General features: G+C 37.8%; 1 protein-coding gene across 3 annotated transcripts in view; it reads right to left on the bottom strand.

Moving 5' to 3' along the window:
- Nucleotides 1-26,011, bottom strand: part of OXCT1 (3-oxoacid CoA-transferase 1) — a 155,526-nt gene that overhangs the window by 21,430 nt on the left and 108,085 nt on the right. For all 3 annotated transcript variants that reach the window (XR_006220996.1, XR_006220998.1, XM_042995662.1), the window contains exons 14-16: nt 23,383-23,472; nt 13,497-13,577; nt 3,349-3,450 (exon numbers count right to left, since the gene is read on the bottom strand). Coding sequence is in view for 1 of the 3 variants with exons in the window: in XM_042995662.1 (XP_042851596.1) it covers nt 3,349-3,450; nt 13,497-13,577; nt 23,383-23,472 (273 nt within the window). In the remaining 2 variants the exon portion in view is untranslated. The remainder of the gene's footprint in view (nt 1-3,348; nt 3,451-13,496; nt 13,578-23,382; nt 23,473-26,011) is intronic.

Raw genomic sequence — 26,011 nt, 5'->3', positions numbered from 1 at the left:
AGAAAGTGTGTCTCACAAACAACCCATTTTCTTTTTTTAAACAACAGAGCATCTGTAGAAATAATTTAATGAAATGAAACTCTATTTTTCGGGAAACAGATCATTTCCAATAGATGCTTTATAGCATTTCCTTTAAAAGGAAACTGGACACCTTAATTTTATAACCTAAACATCTGATCACTTTCCTTGGCATACTGACCCTACTTTGAGCTCTTAATGTCATTTATATCCTCAATGTGGACTCTGACTTATATGAAAAAAGAAAGAGATGAAGCTTTATGTAGACTGACTTGGCCCACCTATTTTTGTAATGAAAAACACCTACTAAATCACCATTTTTCATCCTGTTCGCATGCTCAGTCTCATCAACATTTTAAGCCCATGCAGGCTGAAGCAGATCATCCTGCCAAGGTGATCTACAGGTAACACAAGACTATATGATTTAGGTGTAGAATATAAGCCAACAATTTGTTTTCCCAGTCCATTGAAATCCCAATGGTATACAATTTAATTCTGGCATAATGCCAGTTCATAATAGATACGGAGTATAAATTTATTCAACTTAGCAAAGAATATGTACACCTGGCTTCTTCCAAATTTCACTGCAAACATATAAATAAGCTGTATTCTTACTTAATTTTTGCCAATGGTGGTTTAGATGTATTCCTGCCTGTAGAATAAGACCAAGACCCTTGGGAGTAGGAACTACACCAATTTGTTCTATTTTATTCACATTTCATAGCTCAATGTGGGACACAAATGGGTGTTCAATAAATAATCATGGTTGACTGGAAGTTTATTTTACCTCTGGAAGTTTATTTTACCATGTGATTTTCAAATATGGATTCATTTTTTTTTTAATCTAATTAAAAAATAAAAACAGAAGGAAATAATGTTGTTTCAAAAAAGGTCCACAGACATATATGGTAAAGAAAAAAATATTTTATGTAACACAAGCATGCATTAGAAAAGAGAGAAATGAATAACCATTTGAATTAACTACTCAGTGGAAAAAGAGACTTTGGAGATAATGCAATTTAAGTGATGGCATATCACTTTTCCCTTTTCTTTCTACTTTGGCCCATCAAGTAACTGGCAGGAACACACTGAGTGAAATACAGGAATCTGACATTTTCATTAGCTTGTCACAGCTTTAATAGGAGAAAATGTTAGCCAACACATTTTCAAAATTACTCAGACCTAGGTTTTCACCCTTTTTTCTTTATTATGCAACAACCTGGTTGTCTAACTATTCCCTTCTAAAATGTTTATTTCCAGGTATACATTGAAGACTGAGTGGGCCTTTTCTCAAAAAGGAATTTTGACTAACTTGTATAAAGTTATATAGAGAGTAAAATGGTACCTATCCATTAATAACCACATGGAATATCTTCTAAATTATGATGTGAAACACTTTATTTGAATTATCAAATTTGAATTTGAATTATTTAATTATTAATTTAATTTGAATTATCAAATAAAGAAATGTTACCCTCAATATAATTTTATTATTGTATGTATTTTATTGATAACCCAGCTATTACACAGAACATATTAATTAGAGCATTCTAGTCCATAGCATTACAGAAAAACAATCTGCTACATGTGATTTCACCCATCAGGGTCTAAAGAGATGCCACTGATCATCAGATCCTCAAAAGCTAGCTCTTTTGTTGAGATGGTTCAGCTGATACTACACCTTTTCATTTTCACAACAACACTAATATGCAAATTCACATCTTATCTCAATAGCCTAATTTGGAGGAAATAAGATTACATGTCAATGTCAAAAGAGAAAGAGGGTGATATGGTATTAAATAAGAAACCACAGAGATATTTTTCAGTGCATCAACACAGGGAAACTAGCACTTAAAAACAAAAAGCAAAAAGCAAAAGCAAAAAGCAAAAACACTAAAACACCTTTTTCATCCTGACTTAACTATATAAATGGAAAAAAAAAAAGCAGATAACAACAAGGGTCCTTTCTTTGTATATCCTCTTTCGTGGCAAAGAAATGAAAATCATGTGGATTCGAAAATATTACCTGATGAAGAAGAGGTTAACTTACACACAATGGGGAAAAATACAAAGAACAGCTGATAGGTAAGACGAATTATTTGCTTCTACCACTGAAGTAAGGGATTCCAAACAGTGAAAAGTATAAACAGATCTCATTTATTCTCCCTAAGGTTACTAAAAAGCTAATTAAAGATGTGGGTATTTTTTTGTTGTTGTTTTTTGTTTTTTTTTGTGCTAGGTATTGCTGACAGACTTCTTTTTTCCAAAGGGAAATTCAAAAAAGGTTAATAGACAAAGACCCTCAGACAGTACCATAAACAGTTATATGTGGATAATGAATTATGCAGCAAAATTGTTTTTATAGAAATTTGTTATGCATTAACAGGTACCAGCCAAGCATGTAGTACCTAAGGAAGAAGTGTATGAAATATATGCTTGATTTATCAAATAGGTTTTGTTAAATTACTTTCTCCAGGATGGGTAGCTGCAACACTTCTTCCCCATTATAACTATTTCATTTTAACTAGTAAATCCCTTCTTAAAATGTATGTGAAAAGGAAATTCTTTTCCTTCAGCTTTTCAGAGACATTTCTCCTTTATTTTAACTTCAAACAGACTGAACCATCCTCTCGACCCCCATTAGATGGGTGATCAGTGATTTATAAACAAGCACTTACATTAAAGAGTGACTATATTATAATATTATTATTTTTGTTTTGAAAAGTGATTTGGGGATTTCTTTAATTATACTCCTCTGGTGTATTATGTGCTTTGTAAGTCTGAGTTTTTATGCACTACATTTTTCTTTAAATGCAAGATATACCTATTTTGTGACTGTAACTCAAGTGTCAGAGCTCAACGTTCCAACATGTTCAATGGATGGAATAATCAAGCATCGAAGTTAATAGAGAAAGCCCTAAGTCATAGGTGGATTAAAAAATCAGGGAGCATCATTTCTCCATGTGTGGCTCACATCTTGGAGTTAACGGAGTCTAGCCACAGCTCTGATAGGTAACCCAAGAACAGAAGATTTGCAAGGGACTTTACAGAAAGTAGCTTTGTGTTCAAGCTCCACCTTCTGTTTCCAGCAGCCCCTGGTGGTTCCTCCCCCTCCTGCTTCTGACTCCTGAGCCAAAGGGTGGCCGTGAGTCAGAGCCCGTTCCTGCTCCCACCTGCTCTCATCTGGAGGCACCCTTCCCTTCACTCCTGTTCTCTGTAAAGGTCAACTCCAAAAATGATCACAAATTAATGGTTCATGTCCTGTAAACACCCATTAATCAAGCTCATGATATAGGACAAGTGGCTGGATTTATTCACAGAAACACTTACTGCAAAATCACACCCAGTGCTCTTTTTGATGTCATCCACGGTCAGGCCTTCCCAGAGTTCAATCAGAGTCAGTCCTTTCTTGTTGTCCACGTCAAACACAGCCTGTCGGAATCAAGAAAACGACAATGACAATTTCCATCACAGTAATAATTTTACAACACAAAACAGAAACAACCTCTCAAGTTCTTAAAGGAGAGACAAGACCGAGGACAAAAGACTCTGAAAATCAGCAATGAGAAAATGTCAACTCTAATGGTTATATTTTGGTGAGAATAAATGCCAGCTCTCTAATCGGCAATTAGTTGTGTAGCACTGTTGATGTCAGAAGATAAATGAATGTTGACTGCTGATGGCACATGCTACTCCTGTAACCAGTTTTGGGTTTTTGTTTGTTTTGTTTTGTTTTGTTTAACTACTTTCCTTTAGTTAGGTCTAACACTTCTGGTCAAAATTTCAGTTAGAAGAATAATGATGATTTGAAGGAAAAAAGGAATGAAGAAAGGGAGGGAGGGAGAAGATATTTGGAAGGTGAATATACAAGGATGGTGGGGGAGAGCTGATCAATGCTGCTAGGTAAAGAGTTACAGGAAATAAAAGAAAGCACTTCGAAGTGGTTATGAGTAATTACAAAGGGATAGCTGTCCTGATCCTGAAAGAACCACCCCCCCTCCCCAGGTAAATATTACAACTTTCCCTTTTAAGTCCTGCAAAGACACACAGGTCCAAGAGGACAGCATGAGAATCTCCCCCTTGGTATGAAAATCAAATGAAGATGCTCGTGTTTAGGACAAGCATGAGAAGGCTAACCTCACCTTAATGGTCCTTTACAACATTGTGGTTGGTAATGCCAGGTGATGGTAATGCCCATTGGTACAGTATGACCTCAGCACGAAGACTCAACTTGTTGTACCTGGCTTAGGATACCTGCCATTTGTTACACTTAGCAATATGACAACCTGAGTGGAAGGGACTGACAAAGTCATTTAATATAACCTCCCGCTCAGGAATTCTTCCATTCTTCTGAGATGGTCGGCTCTGCTGAGAGGCTTCTGATGCTAGGAGGCTCACTTGTCTCAAGGCAGATTAGATGGTCCATGGATGGGCAGCTCTAACTATAACAGCCCAAAACTGCTTCCCTCTTTCACTTGCTGGATCTACAAGCAAAAGGCACTATTCCCTCTCTTGGCTTTCACTACTAGTTTCCTCTCTCTCTGACTTAAAAATTATGTTCCTCATATCCTTCCCCTCTTCCAGGTTTACCTTACATTCAACTATTATTCACAAGTTGATCTTTATTTTCAGCTAGTTTGGAAATCAAACCCAAAATTTCCATTTTAAACACTCTAGTGGATAGGAGGCTAATATGAAGACACAGCAACCTGTAGAGGAAAGAACCCTGGCTTTCGAGCTGGACTGGAATTTCGGCTCTGCCACACACTAGCTAAGTGATCTTTGGTGAACCTGCCTTTGCATGTGTACATGGATATCAAAAAACCCTACTTCCCACGATTGTTATACAGGACAAATATAACGAACATTATCTGGGCACCTGGAATCATGCCTGAGGCATAGCAGGGGCACCATATACATGCATGTTCTTTCTCCTTAATAGCTTAACTTATTGTCACTTGTGTGTGAACTCAAATCAAAGCCCTAAAATGGTTATTAGTCTCCCCATTAACTGATTTTTCCCCCTTGAGCAAAACATTAAGAGGACATGATACCTGAATTCTATGTTTATGTTTGATGAATTTACAGATTACCTGGTTGATTTTACTGGAAAAGATTTAAATTTTAGAGGAAATATTCCAGAAAACTTCCTTTTTGTTTGCACATTTTTATGTTCCTAAAAAAAAAAAAACCTGTTTTTTCAGTAAAAATATGTGTTTTGAGAAGGAAGAAAATGGTCATTTACGAATGTCTGTATGCTACATTAGCTTATTTAATTCCAAAATGACAATTAAAAAAATTTTTTTAATGGACACTTTTGCTTTGTAGAAAATGTGTCTGGAGCATTATTCATACTGATTTTCTTTTCCCTGCATTATGAACAACTGTAAATTTATCAAAATGAAACAAATTAAAAAAAAAGAGTCTCTAGATTATATTATTAAGAACAGGAAGGGAAGGGATTTGGGAAAAAGATAACTGTAGTGTCATGAATATAAGCCTTCAGTGATCAGGGAGAGAAAATCTATGGCAAATCTACTTACTGCTTTTAGAAAACTTTTAACACCTTTATCAAACTCTAATTAGCTCTCAAGGTCATATACTGGAAAGCCAAGCATCTATTATTAAAATGAAGGGAATTTACTTTTGAAATATTTAGGAAGATTTCCATTTAGCAGTATAAAGTATAAACAAAACCTTAATAAAAATGGAAACCACATTATAGATAAAGCAGTTAATCATAGCCCAGCTGCTGGCGAAGAAAGCATCTTTCATAACCTCATTCTAGCAGTACAAAACTAGGAAATCAGGGTCAAAAATCTCCAAAGCCTCTTTCAAAAGGCAAACTAATGGAATTTCTTTAGAAGTTGAAAATGGAATTTTAGGGGCATATCTGCAATGGCAGGCTGAACACATTTATTGCCCTAATGGCACTGTATTCTCATTCAGTCATTCAACAAATATGCATTAGAGCACCTACTATGTACAGAGCCACAGGGGTAAATGTGCACCGTTCCCTTCCTCGGGGTTCCCACAGCTGTCTTTCCCTTTGCCCATTTTTATCTATCCAATGTCATCTACACTAAAGGCTTCAATTATCCTTTACTAGGTTAATGACTTCCACAAGTTTGGTCCAATACTGACTTTCCTTCTGAGCTCCACATCCACATCTCTGTTTATCAGAAATCTCTGACTGGACGTTCAGGATGTTAACATGTTCAAGAATATCCAACTGGGTGTGTCAAAGCTGAACCCAATCTTTTACTGCCTCCCACTGCTCTTCTCTGTCTCTTCCTACCGTCTGGGCTTCATTAGGAAAACTTAGGAAGCACCTCTGTCTTAGCAGCCTTGTCCAATTCATCATCTAGCTAGATTGAGTCCATCTGGGTCTCTCGAATCTCTCCTTCTGACCTGTGATTTAGAACCGTGATGCTTCTGGCCTAAATCACTGAACGAATCTTCTAACTGAACTCTGTCTCATCTCTTCTCCCCTTACTCTGCATAAAAGCTACAGCATTCTTTCTAACATGCAAATCTAATCCATCTAAAATCACTGAAGGGCTTCTACAAGCAACATAATGGCAATAAATTCATATCTTTCAGTACTCACTCTAAATGTCAATGGACTAAATGCTCCAACCAAAAGACATAGGGTAACAGAATGGATAAGAAAACAAGATCCATCTACATGCTGTTTACAAGAGACCCACTTTAGACCTAAAGACACCTTCAGATTGAAAGTAAGGGGATGGAGAACTGTCTATCATGCTAATGGTCAACAAAAGAAACCCAGAGTAGCCATACTTATATCAGACAATCTAGACTTTAAAATAAAGACTGTATCAAGAGATGAAGTAGGGCATTACATCATAATTAACGGGTCTATCCACCAAGAAGAACTAATAATTGTAAACATTTATGCACCAAATGTGAGAGCACCCAAATATAGAAATCAATTAATCACAAACATAAAGAAACTCACTGATAGTAATACTATAATAGTAGGAGACTTCAACTCCCCACTCACAGCAACGGACAGATGATCTCATCAAAAAATCAACAAGGAAACAATGGCTTTGAATGACACACTGGACCAGATGGATTTAACAGATATATTCGGAACATTTCATCCTAAAGCAGCAGAATGTACATTCTTCTCCAGTGCACATCGAACATTCTCCAGAACAGACCACATACTGGGACACAAATCAGCCCTCAGCAAGTACAAAAAGATCGAGATCATACCATGCATATTTTCAGACCACAATGCTATGAAACCTGAAATCAAAAACAAGAAAAAATTTGGAAAGGTAACACATACTTGGAGAGTAAAGAACATCCTACTAAGGAATGAATGGGCCAACCAAGAAGTTAAAGAGGAAATTAAAAAGTATACGGAAGCCAATGAAAATGATAACACCACAATCCAAAACCTCTGGGACGCAGCAAAGGCAGTCATAAGAGGAAAGTATATGGCAATCCAGGTCTTCCTAAAGAAGGAAGAAAAGATCTCAGATACACAACCTTACACCTTAAGGAGCTGGAAAAAGAACAGCAAATAAAACCCAAAACCAGCAGAAGACAGGAGATAATAAAGATTAGAGCAGAAATTAATGCTATCGAAACCAAAAAAAACCAGAACAGATCAATGAAACCAGAAACTGAATCTTTGAAAGAATTAACAAAATTGATAAACCACTAGCCAGTTTGATCAAAAAGAAAAAGGATCTAAATAAATAAAATCAAGAATGAAAGAGGAGAGATCACAACCAATACAGCAGAAATACAAACAATAATAAGAGAATATTATAAACAATTATACGCCAATAAAATGGGCAATCTGAAAGAAATGGACAAATTCCTAGAAACGTATACACTACCAAAACTGAAACAGGAAGAAATAGAAAATTTGAACACACCCATAACAAGTCAAGAAATCGAATTAGTAATCAAAAATCTCCCCAAACAAGATGGCCTTCCAGGGGAATTCTACTAAACATTTAAGGAAGAGTTAACACCTGTCCTCTTGAAGCTGTTCCAAAAAACAGAAATGGAAGGAAAACTTCCAAACTCTTCCTATGAGGCCAGCATTACCTTGATCTGAAAACCAGACAGAGACTCCACTAAAAAGGAGAACTATACACCAATTTCTCTGATGAACATGGATGCAAAAATCCTCAACAAGATATTAGCCAACCGGATCCAACAATACATTAAAAAAATTATTCACCATGACCAAGTGGGATTTATACCTGGGATGCAGGGCTGGTTCAATATCCACAAAACAACTAATGTGAATCATCACATCAATAAAAGAAAAGACAAGAACCATATGATCCTCTCAATAGATGCAGAGAAAGCATTTGACAAAATACAGCATCCTTTCTTAATAAAAACCCTCAAGAAAGTAGGGAATAGAAGGTTCATACCTTGAGATCATAAAAGCCATATATGAACGACCCAATGTTAATATCATCCTCAATGGGGAAAAACTGAGAGCTTTCCCCCTAAGGTCAGGAACAAGACAGGGATGTCCACTCTCGCCACTGTTATTCAACTTAATATTGGAAGTCTTAGCCTCTGCAATCAGACAACACAAAGAAATAAAAGGCAACCAAATCGGCCAGGAGGAGGTCAAACTTTCACTCTTCACAGGTGACATGATACTCTATATGGAAAACCCAAAAGATTCCACCAAAAAACTGCTAGAACTGATTCATGAATTCAGCAAAGTTGCAGGATATAAAATCAATGCACAGAAATCGGCTGCATTCCTATTCACCAACAATGAAGCAACAGAAAGAGAAATAAAGGACTTGATCCCATTTACAGTTGCACCAAAAACCATAAAATACCTAGGAATAAATCTAACCAAAGAGGTGAAAAATCTATACGCTGAAAACTACAGAAAGCTTATGAAAGAATTCGAAGAAGACCAAAAAAAAAAAAAAAAAAAGGACAAAGATTCCATGCTCCTGGATAGGAAGAACAAATATTGTTAAAATGTCGACACTACCCAAAGCAATCTACATATTCAATGCAATCCCTATCAAAATAACACCAGCATTCTTCACAGAGCTAGAACAAACAATCCTAAAATTTTATGGAACCAAAAGACCCCAAATAGCCAAAGCAATCTTGAAAAAGAAAACCAAAGCAGGAGGCATCACAATCCCAGACTTCAAGCTATATTACAAAGCTATAATCATCAAGACAGTATGGTACTGGCACAAGAACAGACACTCAGATCAATGGAACAGAATAGAGAACCCAGACATGGACCCACAAACGTATGGCCAACTCATCTTTGACAAAGCAGGAACGAATATCCAATGGAATAAAGACAGTCTCTTCAGCACGTGGTGCTGGGAAAACTGGACAGCGACATGCAGAAGAATGAACCTGAACCACTTGCTTACACCATACACAAAAATAAACTCAAAATGGATGAAAGACCTCAATGTAAGACAGGAAGCCATCAAAATCCTCGAGGAGAAAGCAGGCTAAAACCTCTTTGATCTTGCCCTCAGCAACTTCTTACTCAACATGTCTCTGGAGGCAAGGGAAACAAAACCAAAAATGGAACTACTGGGACCTCATCAAAATAAAAATCTTCTGCACAGCGAAGGAAACAATCAGCAAAACTAAAAGGCAACTGAAAGAATGTGAAAAGATATTTGCAAATGACATATTTGATAAAGGGTCAGTATCCAAAATCTATAAAGAACTTATCAAACTCAACACCCAAAAAACAACTATTCCAGTGAAGAAATGGGCAAAAGACATGAATAAACACTTCTCCAAAGAAGACATCCAGATGGCCAACTGACACATGAAAAAATGCACAACATCATTCATCATCAGAGAAATACAAATCAAAACTACAATGAGATACCACCTTACACCTGTCAGAATGGCTAACCTTACCAACTCAGGCAACAACAGATGTTGGCAAGGATGTGGAGAAAGAGGATCTCTTTTACATTGTTGGTGGCAATGCAAGCTGGTGCAGCCACTCTGGAAAACAGTATGGAGGTTCCTCAAAAAATTAAAAATAGAACTACCCTATGACCCAGCAACTGCACTACTAGGTATTTATGCAAGGGATACAGGTGTGCTGTTTCGAAGGGGTACATGCACCCCCATGTTTCTAGCAGCACTATCAAACAATAGCCAAAGTTTGGAAAGAGCCCAAATGGCCATCGATGGATGAATTGATAAAGAAGATGTGGTATATATACACAATGGAGTATTACTTGGCAATCAAAAAGAATGAAATCTTGCCATTTGCAACTACGTGGATGGAACTGGAGGGTATTATGCTAAGCAAAATTAGTCAGAGAAAGACAAATATCATATGACTTCACTCATATGAGGACCTGAAGAGACAAAACAGATGAACATAAAGGGAAGGGAAAGAAAAATAATATAAAAACCAGGAGGGGGACAAAACATAAGAGGCTCTTGAATTTGGAGAACAAACAGAGGGTTACTGGAGGGGTTGTGGGTGGGGGGATGTGGTAAATGGGTAAGGGGAATTAAGGAACGTACTCCTGAAATCATTGTTGCACTATATGCTAACTAATTTGGATGTAAATTAAAAAAAATAAAATTTAAAAAAAGTCTAAAAATAAAAAGTAAAATCATTGAAGGGCTCCCAACTGCCTTCCAGATAAAACTCAAATTTCTTAACAAGGTGTTCACATTCCTTTATAATTTAGCCCTTCACTGTCTTTTCAACTGTAACCTTCAGAGTCCAGTCCTGCCCTCGCTCTACATTGCTCCGCTGGCAGGTCCTTGGGTTGGCTGTTTATTCTTAATAGCTCCACAACTCTGCCTATTTCCTTTCCTCAGCCCAGAAGGGCCTCTTTGGTCTTATTCTAACTTGTAAAACTCCTACTTACCTTTCAAGACTCATCACTGAATCTATCAGTTTTCTCCATCAAGAGAAGTGTACTACATTTATTCAACAAGCATTCGCTGCGTATGAGCAAACATCATGCAAAGTACTGGATAAACATTGACGAGTGAGGCAGGCAGAGCTGAGAGGTTATTTCAATACAGTGGTCAGTGCTGAATTAGGGTACGTACTAGGATTCAGGGAAGCACCCAGAAGACTTGTGGAGAAAAAGGGAAGACTTGCCAAAGAAAGAAACATATAGTTGAGACATAAAAAAAATGAGCAGGAATTAGCTAGATGGGAAGGGTGAGAAGAACATTCTAGGGAGGGAAACAAGATGTGCAGAGTCCCAGAAGAACATGGAGGGTAGGGAAGGCAACACCATTCACAGCATTTTAACAGATGAAGTGGGGAGAATTTAAAAGCAGAAAGAGAGAAACTGAGATTGGAGGAGAAAAGGTAGAGTCTGTGAAATGCCTTGCAAAACCCATTACAAGTCTGTATTTGATACCATTCGAACCTCTCCTGACACTCTCCCCAGGTTGTTAGGCAGACTTCTTCTCTCCTGTGTTCCTAACTCCTCATCTGGCATGGCTCTTCTCACATTTATTACCCTAGCCTCGGGTACTGCCAGATGCACGCTGTCCAACCCTCCTGAATGTGCTCCCTGGGGGCGGAGACTGATCTCTTTTCTGTAGCAAACTGCTGGTAATACTCTAGTTCAGACAAGATGCTCGCAAAATCCTTATTAAATGAATAAATGTATAAGACAACAATGTGAACGGGGAGAAAGGATAGATACAAGTTTTTATAAATGGCAGTAAAGTTAAATAATAGTCTGTTATATCATAAGGAAATGTAGGTATGAGATGACAGGTGTCCAAATGAATGGTGCACGACTGAGGATGAGGCACAGGCAGGAGTGCGAAGATGGACAGAAACCTCTTCATGATCAAGAGGAAAACTGCATGAGGCCTAAAGGATGGATAGGATTTGGGGAGGCAGAGTCGAGTGGAACGTATTGCAGGTAAGAGCAGTGAACTGGTAAGAACAAGGCCAGAGAGCACATGTAGTGGGGATGCGGGAGAGGGCTTACTTAGGAGAAGAGGAAGATCAATGGGAAAATGTTGCTGGAATTATCCTTAGAAGGTCTACCACTTCATTAAAGAAAACAGGATTGAGGACTGCTTTGTCGTTATTTTCAAAGTAATAGAATCTTTTCAGTAAGTCCTGTCACCACAATTTTGTAGGGGTTCAAGAAGCGGTAAGACTCAGGGAATGAATGGTGAAATAAAATACTCTGTAGTTTTATCCAATTTCTATTCTCTACAAGTCATCTTTATGGAACTCCACATAAACAGTCCTAGGGGAAGGCAACATTTACAACACAATGCTCTTTAAAATGTGGGGGCCCCTAGGTGGCTCAGTTGGTTAAACATCTGACTCTTGATTTCGGCTCAGGTCATGATCTTACGGTTCATGAGCCTGAACCCTGCGTCAGGCTCTGCACTGACAGCGTGGAGCCTGCTTGGGATTCTCTCTCTCTCCACATCTCTCTCTGCCCCTCCGCCGCTTATGCATTTGCTCTCTTTCTCTCTCTCCAAATAAATAAACATTTTAAAAAATGTTTAAAAAGTAAAATGTGGATCTGTCAAGTACTACGAACCTCTGAACCTACTTCAAAGGGCTGCGTTAGGGTGCTTCTCACCACACTTCAGTGAGAGGCAGCAAACCAGACTAATGCCAAGATGCTGTCCCTGTGGCTCTTGCAAAAAGAACAGCATCCAAACAAACCAACCCTGATACAGATAATTTTGTTTTTTGGTTTCATCAAGACACTGAATCAAGAAAACGGCACCCTCCTAGCTCACTTAGGAGAATTATGTCATTCCAACATTCTAGGTTCAAGTCTGGGTCAGAAAGATGACTGTAGACAACTGCCAGTGAGGCTTCTCTCAGATGTGAGCAGCTTTCAGTCACACCATTACCAACATTTTCCATCTAAGAAGAAAAAATCTAGAAAAGCAGTAGAATGGCTCGTGTGTTCTGAAGTTCTTTTTATAAAAGAGCTGAAAGCATGCAAGAACCACAGAATAGATTTCTTGGCTCACTGTGGGGCCTTTGAACCCAAATGATGAAAACCCCAATTTTGACAGGGTTTCCTAAAATGAAATCAAACAATTTGTACTTGTGAGTTGGGAAAGCAAAGAAGAAAGGTAGGAATGATTACTATATTCTTAACTTTATATACATCATCCATCTTAGACATGTTAATCGTCCAAGTAAAAGGATGAATAAAACTTCTCTGTGATTATATATACTGTCAAAGTTACCAAGGACAGTAGTGCAATTGTGTATATGCTGCATGGTATACACACCAGAGAGGTGCATGTCAAGGATTCTACCTTTAGAAACATTAAATTGACGAATTTTCCTATTCAGTCTACCCACGGATTAACTTAATCCTATGACTACCAACATACCCTTTTAGAGGGTGATGAAAAAAAATCTAAGAAGTCTTATAAATAAGAAAAAAAGTACTGGCTGACATTAGAGGAAATGAAAAGAGGCACTGTACCTTTTCAGTAATGATGCGGTTGACGCATTGCTTTCCAGTCAGTGGCAATGTACATTTCTCCATGATTTTATGTGTATTTCCCTGTTTTAAAAAGAAGGAACATCAAAAGAGTAGTTAGGGACCAATTCTTACTTAGAAGTGGAATAATGATAGGACACACAGGAACTATCAGAGAAAGCATCTCCTAAGTACAGGCTGTTTCAAAATCTTTGCACAGTCACGCTTTTGCTTTCTTTCTGGGGATGGCTTCTGTTCCTAACATAATTTAGGTAGAATACCAAATGGATAGCAAAAGCCAGAAATGATTTAGTTGGGAAACACCTTGTCATAAATTTAAACTCTCAAGTCTCAGTCCTTATATATAACGTAAGAGAAATTTTACTTCTAGTATCCTGCTTCCTTTTCCTTTTCAGGGAACGGTCTCCTCGACAAACACGAACTATTATTCACCAAGGATAAAAAGCATGTACGAGATGCGAATGTGTAATACCCTTCTTAAAATTAATTTTGTTAGAAAAGTAAAACATACATGAAAACACCAATGCCTAGCCTCCTTTACTTACTTTTGGACCTGCTCTCAACAGGAATAAATTTTTTTTCTAGCATTTTCTTTTGTATCTATACATTTTCCTATTACCTCTTCTTTTTTACAAACTGGGTTCCATGCTATTTGTTTCTTGATTAATTGATTTTAGACACTATGTACTAACTTCTTATTGTGGTACATGAAGACTTAACTCTCTTATAAAACCCTGTCCTCCATTGCCATCTGCACTTCTTCATTAGAGCTAGGCTGCAAACTGTAGTTAACTCAATGGTTAGAATTTACACCATTCTGCCTCAATGACCATTAAAACTGTTCATCGCTGAGCCAGGCAGTATAGTATACCATGGTTTTATTTACTTTCTCATACCGCTGTTTGCTGTTCCTGGAGTTTGTCTGAGCCTCAGTTTGCTCATAAGTAAAATGTATGAGCTGTCCTAAATCTGTATTTTTTCTTTTAACTACTGTACCCTTTCTTCAAACATAAAATAAAAAGGGAGTAAGAATAGAAAGCGGAGTATTTATACAAAGAAAACAAAACCATGAATTCAGAGAGATGTATGAACACCTATGTTTACTGTAGCCTTATTTACAAGATATGGAAGCAACCTAAATGCTCATCAATAGATGAATGGATAAGGAAGATGTGGGCGCACACACACACACACACACACACACACACACACACACAGGAATATTATGCAGCCATAAAAATAATGAGATCATGCCATTTGAGACAACACAGATGGACCTAGAGAGTATTATGCTAAGTGAAATAAGTCAGACTGAGAAAGACAAACAGCATATTTTACTCATTTTACTCATAAGTGGAATACAAAAAAACAAACAAACCTGAATAAACAAACAGAAAACAGAACGAGACCTATAAATACAGAGAAAACTGGTGATTGCCAGAGGGGAGGGGGTGGTGTGCTGGGCCAGGCTGGTGAAACAGAGAGGGAGACAGATGCTTCCAGTTATGGAATGAGTAAGTCGTGGGAATAAGAGACACGGCACAAGGAATATCGTCAATGATATTGTAACAATGATGTATTGGGTCAGATAGCAGCTACCCCTCTGGGGATCACAGCATCATGTACAAATCTGCTGAATCGCTATGCTAAACACCTGAAACTAATATAACACTGTGTGTCAACTATACTCAAAAAAAGAATGGAAAGCAGGTTTTCACCCATTATACTCCTTCCTCCAGCCTACATCCCAATGTAGACATGGCCTCTGGGCACCTGTACGGAAACACAATTGAAACATTAGCTCTGATGATCTGATTATAATTATCATTAAGCTCCTTTCTAAGTATCAAGCAACAGGAGCCTAATTTAGTATTTCCCTTGAGGATGAAAGCTACTTCATCATATTCTAGATCTTCTACTAAAAAATGGAAAAATGCTTCTATTGATTCTTTTTGGGGCCTAAAGCCACCATACATGGTGGCTCAGTTGGTTAAGCAACCAACTCTTGATTTCAGCTTGGGTTGTGATCTCACAGTCATGACATGGAGCCCTGCTTAAGATTCTCTCTCTCCCTCTGCCCTTCTCCCTGGCTCATGCTCTTACCAAAAACAAACAAATAAACAAATGAATGAATGAATGAATGAATGAATAAATAAATAAATAAATAAATAAAAATAATAATAAATTAAAACACCACACATGATGTCATAATCATCTTTAGACATCTTACTGTTTTACCACTAAAATAAGCACCTGCTATCTGGCTTATATCTCTCTCAAATTTCTGTCAGATCTAGTGTACAGTCATAGGCAAGGAATTTCAGATAACTAGGTTTAATTAAAAAGATTTTGTTCCTCGCAATAAACTTTCAACTCTCCAATGCACCAGTAATTAAAAGGCTTTAGTGTACTTCACCCAGTGCATGGCACAAAAAGTATTATTTTTTGAATAAATGAATGGGAGGAAAATGAAAGGTCTACTGGAAATCCCAGATGGATTTCAAAAAAAGACAAACCCTACTATTTTAATTTAATCAAAATGAGTGCCAAATACATATAAAATGGATACACATTACGCCTTTAATAACAAGTTATATGCTTCTGGATCTTACTGTATAAGAAAATTTATAATTGTAGAAATAAAACCTCATTTTCACTTCATTTTTAATGCTCTACTTTCCTTCCCAGTTTCAAAGGAAGTTTGCACGTGTCACAGAAGCTTAATTAAGGAGCTGAAATTAATGATGAATATTCAAGCTTGTACAGTTGTCAGGTCTCCTTACATTGAATATAACTCAAATAAGGCATGTCACAGTGAATTCCAGGCCTGCCTGGGTACAAAGGGAGCAATCTGTGGGCCTCTGAAGAACATTTTTTGCAGGGAGCTCTTACTTTGTTCTCATTATTTGAGCACGATCCACATCTGGTGTGAGCAAAACTACTTGGATTTTAATGAACAACGAACTCCATTTTAGGAGGAATCAGGAATTTCAACTGACAGGACTAACAGAGACCTTTCATGGACTATCTGCTATATAAACAGGATAGCGTATGGTTAAGAGTGTGGGCTGGAGCCAAAGGGCCTGAGGGTAAAGTCTGGCTCTGCTCCTCCCGGGCTGTGCAAAGTTCCTGGGCCTGGGCTTCCCCAGCAGCCTTCCCCCCATGGGGCTACCACAACGGTTCAATGAGATCCAAGTGTCCAGCACTTTGCAAGCGCTCAATAAACGTTAGCTACCATTGTTTACACAAAACCTATTTGACAATTCCAGTCTACCAGGGAATTCTTTAGCTCTTATGTTCCTATAAGAAGTTAGACATGTGATTATGCAGAAAATGGCCTAAACCCAACTGCTGAGACCCACAAAACTAATGAAACCACAAGACGTTTTTGGGGACACACCATACGGCTGGCCTAGGAAACTGGCACCGGGTGTATTCTTGCAGTGAGAACAATGTAGCTAGATGACTCCATTCACATTTAGCTCTAGCACATAACACAGATAAAGGAAAAAGAGAAAATGAGAGGCAAGAGATTAAAGAATGTCACAATTTCAGTATTCAACAATAGGTTAGCTATGAAGCCAACATTTAACTAACTCCCACTTCAGGGCTCTATTCTAACTGTGCCCGGCTGAGCCTTCCAATGTGGCATGGCGGCTGCATAGATTAACGATTCACAAAGGAGGAACAATTGCTGAGTTTTCAGCATTTAAAATTAAATCCTAAAAAAGAGAGGCAGTGTAGTGTGTGTGGCAGCAAAGAACACTGTATGAAGAGTCTAAAGAGCCATTTTTTTCATCTTATTATCTGCCATTTAATGGTCATTTGATGCCTTCAATTCTTTGCGCTGTAGTTTTCTTTATGGTTGCCTTGTCTTCCTCACCTGGTCACCGTAGGAATCACACAAAATGTTCTGAAAGTGTCATAAACTAGGAGAGGTAGAATCTACACACAAATATTTAGGGTCCGTGAGGTCTGCTTCATACTTACCATTCTGCTTCTTTCTTTCTTCCCCAAGAAGAAATGCCAGAAAGGCATAGGAACAGATACCAAGTACAGCATTAAAAATGCTTTGACTAGTCCCGAGGGCTCCTGATTTCACTCGGTCCTTATTTGTGAACTTCATCAAAACCTTGATGAATCGCTGAATCTCTTCCTCTACCTGCCTCTCCACTTTTTCTCTTCCCCCCCCCCCCTTGATCACTTACAGGCCTCATGGCAACACCGAGGAATTTACCTTTTTCTTTTTAAATGACTTAGGGCCATAGTACTTTGTATTACTTGCTTCGTGGTGATCTCTCTTTAATTCTTTTGATATTTGTGTAAAATCCTGGACCTAAATTCTTCAGTAACGAGTCTGGTTAAGTGATAATAAATCCCCCTGGTTATCACTACAGTAAGCTTCATGTTATCACAATAAACTTAATCCCAAATAACAAGCTCTCTGTTTCACAACATGATGATTTTTGCATTTGATGTCAGCATTTATTCACCTGAGGCAACAGAGCGTGCATGTAATAAGATTTTGCTTTACATAAAACGCTATTGCTCATCTTTTCTGTTAAGTGCTTATTTTAAATGTGGCTGCAACATAGTTCTTCTTTTAGGAAACTTCTTTGGGGAAAGCCCTAATGACCAAGTACAAGAGAAAGCAAATTCTAGAAGGTGGTTGTTCCTTAAAGGACCAAGTCTTTAAGCCTTCATTCATGCTACCCAAAATACACACCACCACACAAGCACCACATTCAAATGGCAACACTCTCCCTGTTCTTCAGGACTTGCTGTCTGAATATTATAATTCTAACTGAAGGAACTCCAACAGAGCTAGAGCTGTAAAATACCTGTAAAATGTAAAATAAATATGTAAAATAAATGTATAAAAAATGTAAAATACAGCTGTAAAATAGCTGTAAAATGTGACTGAGTATCTAAGGACCACTACAGGCTGCTTTCTAGTCCCAAGATATGTACTTACACATTCCCAACATCGGTGAGCTCACTAGGAGAAGCACAACGAGCAGAAGTATGTGAAGGGACTTACAAGACTTTGGGGAGATAAATAAAGGCATGATCAAAGGGAGAAGCAAGACATCTCAAGACTGCAGAATGAAACACACACATTTATAAGTCAGGAGAGAAGCAGAGTGAATTATGCCTGCTCCCTCTTAAAGCTTCAGGGCTTCCAGTAACTTGCTGAAAAGATGGGCTATGTAGGCTGAACTTTGTAAGAGAATATTCAATACTTTGGTACCACAATGAAACCTATGACAGATCTCTCTTTGGGGTTTTGCCAAAACATCATAAAAGCCTGAATGTCACTGCCACTTGCCTTTTCTTCTTCCCACTGGTCTCAATTCTTAAACCAGGTGACAAAGCTTGTACACACACACACACACACACACACACACCCTCACACACACACCACAAATACAAACTATTCAGGAATGCTGTATCACAAAACACATGACTGTCCAATCACCATTACGACTGGTGAGGCACACAGAAAAGAAAAATGGGACTGGCTAATGAAAGACAATCAAGGTATGAAGGGTAAAAGGACAAGATGATATTACTCACACTGAATTCATAATCATGGGATATTTTGGCCTTTACACAGCACCTATTTGCTAGGGATTCCAACAATCCTTAAAGGACTCGAACAGAAAGACTCAGCTAGCTCTGAGAACAGTTGCTATTCCAAATGGTTTTTCTATGTGGATGTAATAATGGTTTGTGGCTACAGGCACATTCTCAAGGGGAAGACTAACCAAATGAGATGATACATATAGCAAGGCATTTTTTCTGAAAACAGCCTTCGGGGCTTTGAGATCTTAGAATACAAGGCCATTTTTCTGAAATATAATATAAAAATCTTTATCATGGCCTTTTATTTTCTCTCCAAAGACTGCATCCTATGATCTCCAGCCTAAGGATGGGACAGCCCAGGTATGAACAGGAATGATTTTCTCTTTCCATTCATGAATTGTTGTGGTACCTCAGAAAGCTTCTCTGTGAGTCAGTTTTCCTTTGAAGAGCCACGGACAAAGTCTCAGAATTTAAAGTTATTAGCTTAATTAAATTCTATAAGACATTTTAAAGAGCTTTAGTTGGACTGTGTTCTGCTTTTTTTCCCCCCATTACAACATTTTTTTTGGCAGGCATTTCTATCATTAATGAAGAAATAAAAAGGCAAAACCATGTAAGCATTCCTATTTTTTTAAGGTAAATTTTTTTTTCTAAACAGATCCTAGCCACAAAATAGTCTCATTAGCAAGTTATAAAATATTGACAAGTTTTTATAAATGAAAAAATATTACACCAGCTGAAACTGTGTTAATTATAAATTATCCCAACAAATAAATACTTTATTTACCTTGGGATACTTTTCAATGCTGTTGAAAAGTATTCCAAGAATGTTTCCCAGGGAAGAATTTTTTGTTTAAAAAAATCTTTCACATTTGTTGGCTTTTGGTAACACTTTGGGTATAAAATAAATAGGACTAAGAAATCTCATTTACTTTTTATAATTCCTCCCCACAAAAAATAAAGACAATGTAAAACTACATTCAAGATTTCTATATGATACCTTTGCTATCAGATATAGATTAGACGTTATCGAAAGATATTCACAAAGATTTATTCCCAATGTCATAACAATGACGATTCCCTTTATCCCTTCAGAATCCAGACCTCCTACTGTAATAAAAATAAAATCTAAACCTCTTTTAGAAATAGAGCTTTCATTTATGTTCTCTAAAATAGGTACCCAAGCTTTGCTTGTTTCCAATAAATGACAACTATGACCGAATTTCCCTGCTTTTGTGCTTTGAAAGTTTTACCCTTAGGAAATATATCCAGTACACAATATTGAGAACAAAGTACTTTCTTTTATGTTGTTAGTGGTGATGGTACCTGCCAGACAAAAAAGGTTATTAAAAAAAAAAAAAACCCAAAAAACAAAAACGGAGGCCCAAAGGCAGGATACATGGGTTCTTGGCTTGCTTTTGCTCCAAATTTTCAACTTGCCTTTTATCAGAATATTTAACCTCTAGGAAATTGTTTTTCTTTGCAAGGGAAACAATGAGACCTACACCTCACAAGAGTATCTATCATAATGATAAAATGTGGAGGCAGTAATCCTGCAACTGCTTTGAAAAACTTAAAGGTGCTCTACATGCTCAAAGTATTATTATTTGAAGAATTAATAAATTCAACAAGTATTTATTGAGTCCTAATGGGCATCAGACATGATTCTCTTCACCTGTTATAACTGATGGAGTCCCTGCCCTCATGGAACTTACATTCCAATGAAAAGGGGGATGAAGGTCAGAAGAGGGGGGACTTCTGTTTTATAGAACAGTCAGGGAAAAGCTTCTCTGATATTGAGCAGAGACATACGTGAACTGAGGGAGCAAGCCATGCAGGTATCAGTGGAAGAGCATTCCAGGCATAAAGAATAACAAGTATTTTGCTTTGACTCACCAAAGCAAGGAGAGCCTTAGGGAAAATTTAAAAAGGGAGAGTGATCCTTGTGCAACCTGAAGCTTTCAGAAAAGGGCTGGTTTTAAATCCTGGTGCGGAGATGGCTCTGGTGAGGATGCGGTGCGGTGTGGTGTGATGAACACATGAACTGAGTGAGACTCCGAACTCTATCATACACCTGGACAAGTTTCTTAACCTGCCCACATCCCAGTCTTACTGAAAAGGGTCCCTGAGAAGCTAGCGACATGAAGTATGTACAATGCCAAGCACAGGGCCTTGTAGCTAATAAGGACTCATACTGCTACTACTTTCCTTCATTTTCTTGCCATTCTTAGAGGGCAGAAGAAGGCCACGTCAAGAGATGAAGAGAAGCCTAAGAACAAAGGTAGTCAGACACCAAGAAAACTTTGCCTAGAAAGAAGAAAACAGGAGAAATATCTGCTTCTATAAAAAGCTTTAGTTAGGAATTTCTAATGAAAAGTTTAAAGGATGATTTCTTTTCCTCTTTCAGAAATTTTGGCTGAGACAAAAGACCTTGGAAAAACAAACAGAGAGAGAAAAAGAGTTTGTTAAATACAGGCCTAACACTTTGAAAACAAATGCATGAAAAAAATCTAAAATGAGTCGGACTTCAGCATCTGTGCACCAACATTAAAGTAATAACAAAAGGGAAGTCAGAAATGTCTATTTATCCAAATAGACATTATGTTCCAGAAAAGATGTGGATTTGATTTGCATGCTTGGCATCCTTTTGCCTCTGAAACGAAGTATTTTGGATGCTTTCACAAGGCATCTCTCAGAAGTCACCTGTGTGGGTTTCATTTCTATTGTTCCGTATTTATGCTCTGCTGCCTAGTTTCCACTGTTTACAAACCAATTTAGGATATTTTCATATTTATTACACTTTTCACAACCGAACAATTTCATGGCACACATCACTCTGTAACAGAACTCCCTCATGGGAAGCAAGCTCCGTGCTCTCCCAAGATGCTGATGCTGCATCTCTAAATTAAAACAGGGCAGATGAACTACCACTTCCATTCAAATTAACAGGTCTCAAGGTGAGAACAGGTAGATTTTGTTTTAAACCTAAGAATCAGGGGCACCTGGGTGGCTCCGTCAGTTAAACATCTGACTCTTGATTTCAGCTCAGGTCATGATCTCATGGTTCGTGAGTTCAAGTCCTGCGCTGGGCTCCATGCAAACAGTGCAGACCACTTGGGATTCTCTCTCTCCCTCTATCTCTTCTGCCCCTCTCCTGCTCACTCACATGCTCTCCCTCTTTCTCAAAGTAAATAAATAAACATTAAAAAAAAACCCTAAGAATTATTTAAAAAAAAAAAAAAAAAGGAGAATGAACAAAGGGCATAGATAATGAAGGGAGTACCACCCAGGATCAATTTTGCAAATCATCAGAAACCCACGGACTCAGCTTAGGAAAGCAATTAAGCTCAGTTAGTTTAAAGACACTGAGCTGGGAACAAGGAACAAAGTTGTACTGATTGCTCTATAGTCAGAACACTAGGCTTTGGAATCATAGATACCCAGTTCTAATCTCAGTGCCACTAGTTTAGTGACCTCAGGCAAGTTACTTAACCTCTCTGAAGCTGTTTTTGAAACCATAAGAAAATACCTGGATCAAGTTCATAAGCTTATACATGCAAATACACAGAGAGGGCTTAATATACTGTCGGAACACAGGGAGCTCGATAAATGGTAGTTATCATTATTGTAGGATGATGATATATCATCATCATCACCACGACCACCACCACCAAATGTAAGCTCCACGAGGTCAATGATCTTTGAGTAGTTTTGGTCATTGCCAAATTACAGAAGTATCTAACATTATGATCAGCACTCAGCAAATATTCAATGATACATCAAAATAAAGGCATCATACTTTACAGAATAAGGATACTCTCTATCACCAAGTCCACCACTTTCTAACCCTTCCCAAAATGGCATCTCACAGCTTTGGTAAGAGACCACACCATGCATTTGAAAATAACTGTTGTTAAAAGGCCACATTCTATTGTATTTTTCATTTTGCAAGCACAGAGCAACCACTATAATCATCTTTAAACCTAAATCAAAACATCTGCCCTGACATATTTTCACTGAGTTTGAAGACTTTATGGCTTTAACTTTTATTGTGTAAGCAAAGTAAATAAAGACCCCCCCCCCATTTATTTCACTCAAAGTTAAAGAACTGTCTAGCTGAATGACAATAAGTAACTACTTTTATTTGCAGCCTTTCTCTCTAAAATATAAATGCTATCAATTTGAATGATCCTGAGAAAACAATAAAAAAACATGATTGCATGACCTGGAGTATGTACAGGATCTTGGCATACTGTGAATTTCCAAAAGCAGCACATATTACCTTTGCAGAATGCTCCATGGTGACCACCACTTTGGTCTTAGCACTGGACACGAGATCCATAGCCCCTCCCATTCCTTTCACCATCTTCCCCTACAAAACAGAAGTGGGAAATAAGATGTAATTCTCTTTCAATCCTTTAGTATGTGGCAGAATAAAATTAACTGGTAAGAATAAGTCACTGGAATAAATGAGCGAGAAAACCTCACTGATCTTTACTGCTTAGTACTAGAAGCTTTACAATATTAATATTCTGTTACTGTATTATTCTGTGATTGAGAGATAACTTCAGGACAAATATTATGATGTCAGTTTTATTACATTGTGGCTAACATTATTTTGTTGATGATATATTAGCAATAAGACAATCAGTGGATGAGAAAAATATTAAGAATCTTTTCAGAATTCTGGCACTTTATTATGATTATAGTAATAGGAGACTGAAATCCACATACCCTTGACATCCACTTTCTTTTCTTTTTTTTAACGTTTATTTATTTTTGAGACAGAGAGAGACAGACCATGAATGGGGGAAGGTCAGAGAGAGGGAGACACAAAATCTGAAACAGGCTCCAGGCTCTGAGCTGTCAGCACAGAGCCCGACGCAGGGCTCGAACTCACGGATCGCGAGATCATGACCTGAGCCGAAGTCGGCCGCTTAACCGACTGAGCCACCCAGGCGCCCCTCCACTTTCTTTTTAAACACAAAATCGGCACCACTGAGTCTTCAATTACAAACACTTTCTAAAGCACTCTCTTGGATTTCCTGCAGATTAAAATGCCATTACGTAGTAGGTTAAGACACTCATGGTGTTTCCCTAGTAATGATTAATATGAAAAGGTGGGTCTTTCTAAACTTGGCATTTATCTCACTCTTAGAAAAATAAGACAAACAAAACAAAAAATATATTGCTGTCAAGCAAAAACAAAACAGAAGCAGAGTTCAGGGCCTCTCGCCGTTCCCATTCTATTTTTGTTCACCTGTCCATCTCCTCATTCATTAAACATTTACCAGCCACCTTCTGCACGCCGTACACTCTGAATATTTCCCACTGTCTGTTCTGTCTCCTGGTTACAGAGTTTGGGAAAAAGCAGGTGTTTCCAGAGATGATGAAATAAATTCTTCCTCAAGTACATGGAAGAGAAATGTCATCTAACATCAAAACCTCCTTAAAATTTTATTTTTAATCCGAGTCCTCTTGCTGATTTGACGGTAAACTCTTAGCTCCTTCCCCAAAATTTCATAGCTACAAGGAGATTAGGCAATGTACTCATACCTGGCTTTAAAACATAGAGGGCTCAAATCCTCTGATATCAAGAACATTTTAGAGGTCAGTGCAACACTGCACAAACATGAATTCGATGTGCATTATGTAAAGGAAAGGATCAAGCAGTCAGGATGTCTTCGTGATTGGAGCCTGCCACTAAATGAGATGGGTAGCAGCTGGCAATGGCTGGAGGGTGGCAGCGGGGAGCGGAGATGGAGAGCAGGAAAGACGCAGAAGGTACAAAGTCAGTCCGTCTTCAGACATGTAAGTTTGAAGTGAAACAATATCTATGTGGAAATGTGTAATATTATACTTCAATGAGCCATGCCATCATCCTTAGTTAGCTGCAGTTTTAATAAATTAGATATATTATTTTCATAATATTTCTGTAGAGAACACCAATACCTTATGGGATGAAATATGAATAACATTTCTGTAGAGAAATATATTTTCTCCACTATTATGGGATGAAGTATGAGTAATTTGGAGACAGAAGCAGTGAATGTCTATCATTAACTCCAACACTAAGGAAGCTTGAGATTTTTAGAGCATCAAAAGACACTAAAGAAAGTCCATTACAAAATGTATTAATCTGTTGTGATAAGAACATCCAGCAAGTCTCAGCTTCCAGATAGTGTCCTTAGGAAGACTGTAAGGGTATAAGTGTTAGTAGAATGAAGAAGGCAAAGAAAACCAGAAACCAAGCTAGCATGTTAAAAACTTCTTGAATTAAAAAAAAAAAAAAAAGAATCCTTGAATTAGAATATACCAGAGGCAAAATTTCTCACCTGTGGCACAATGATTATAGGTAAAAGCTTATGCCAGTCTGTTACAAAAAGCATGTCCAATTCAGGTGAATCTGATTTAGACATTTTTAATCATTGTCAATTATTTAAGAAATATTTATAGAGCACCTACTGAGTACAAAACACTGTGCTGGCAGGGATATAAAGAGCTATAGAACATGGTAGAAGAACCGTCTCTTTGTCTTAAAAAGAACATTTCTTAGGACCTTACCAATATAAAAAGCTTCTGCTGTCCAACTTCGGGTCAGGTCATGATCTCACGGTTTGTGAGTTCAAGCCCTGCATCAGGCTCTGTGCTGACAGCTCAGAGCCTGGAGCCTGCTTTGGATTCTGGGTCTCCCTCTCTCTCTGCCCCTCCCCCGCTCACGCTCTGTCTCTCAAAAATAAATAAATGTTAAAAGAAAGTTAAAAAAAAAAAGATAAAAAACTTCTGCACAGTAAAGGAAACAATCAGCAAAACTAAAAAAATACCAACAGAATGGGAGAAGATATTTGCAAATGACATCAGATAAAGGGTTAGTATCCAAAATCTATAAAGAACTTATCAAATAATCCAGT

Source organism: Panthera tigris, chromosome A1 (assembly GCF_018350195.1).
Source record: "Panthera tigris isolate Pti1 chromosome A1, P.tigris_Pti1_mat1.1, whole genome shotgun sequence".
Classification (NCBI taxonomy): Eukaryota; Metazoa; Chordata; class Mammalia; order Carnivora; family Felidae; genus Panthera; species Panthera tigris.
The sequence above is the reverse complement of the archived record's forward strand: the minus strand, read 5'-3'. Positions and strand labels throughout refer to the sequence as shown.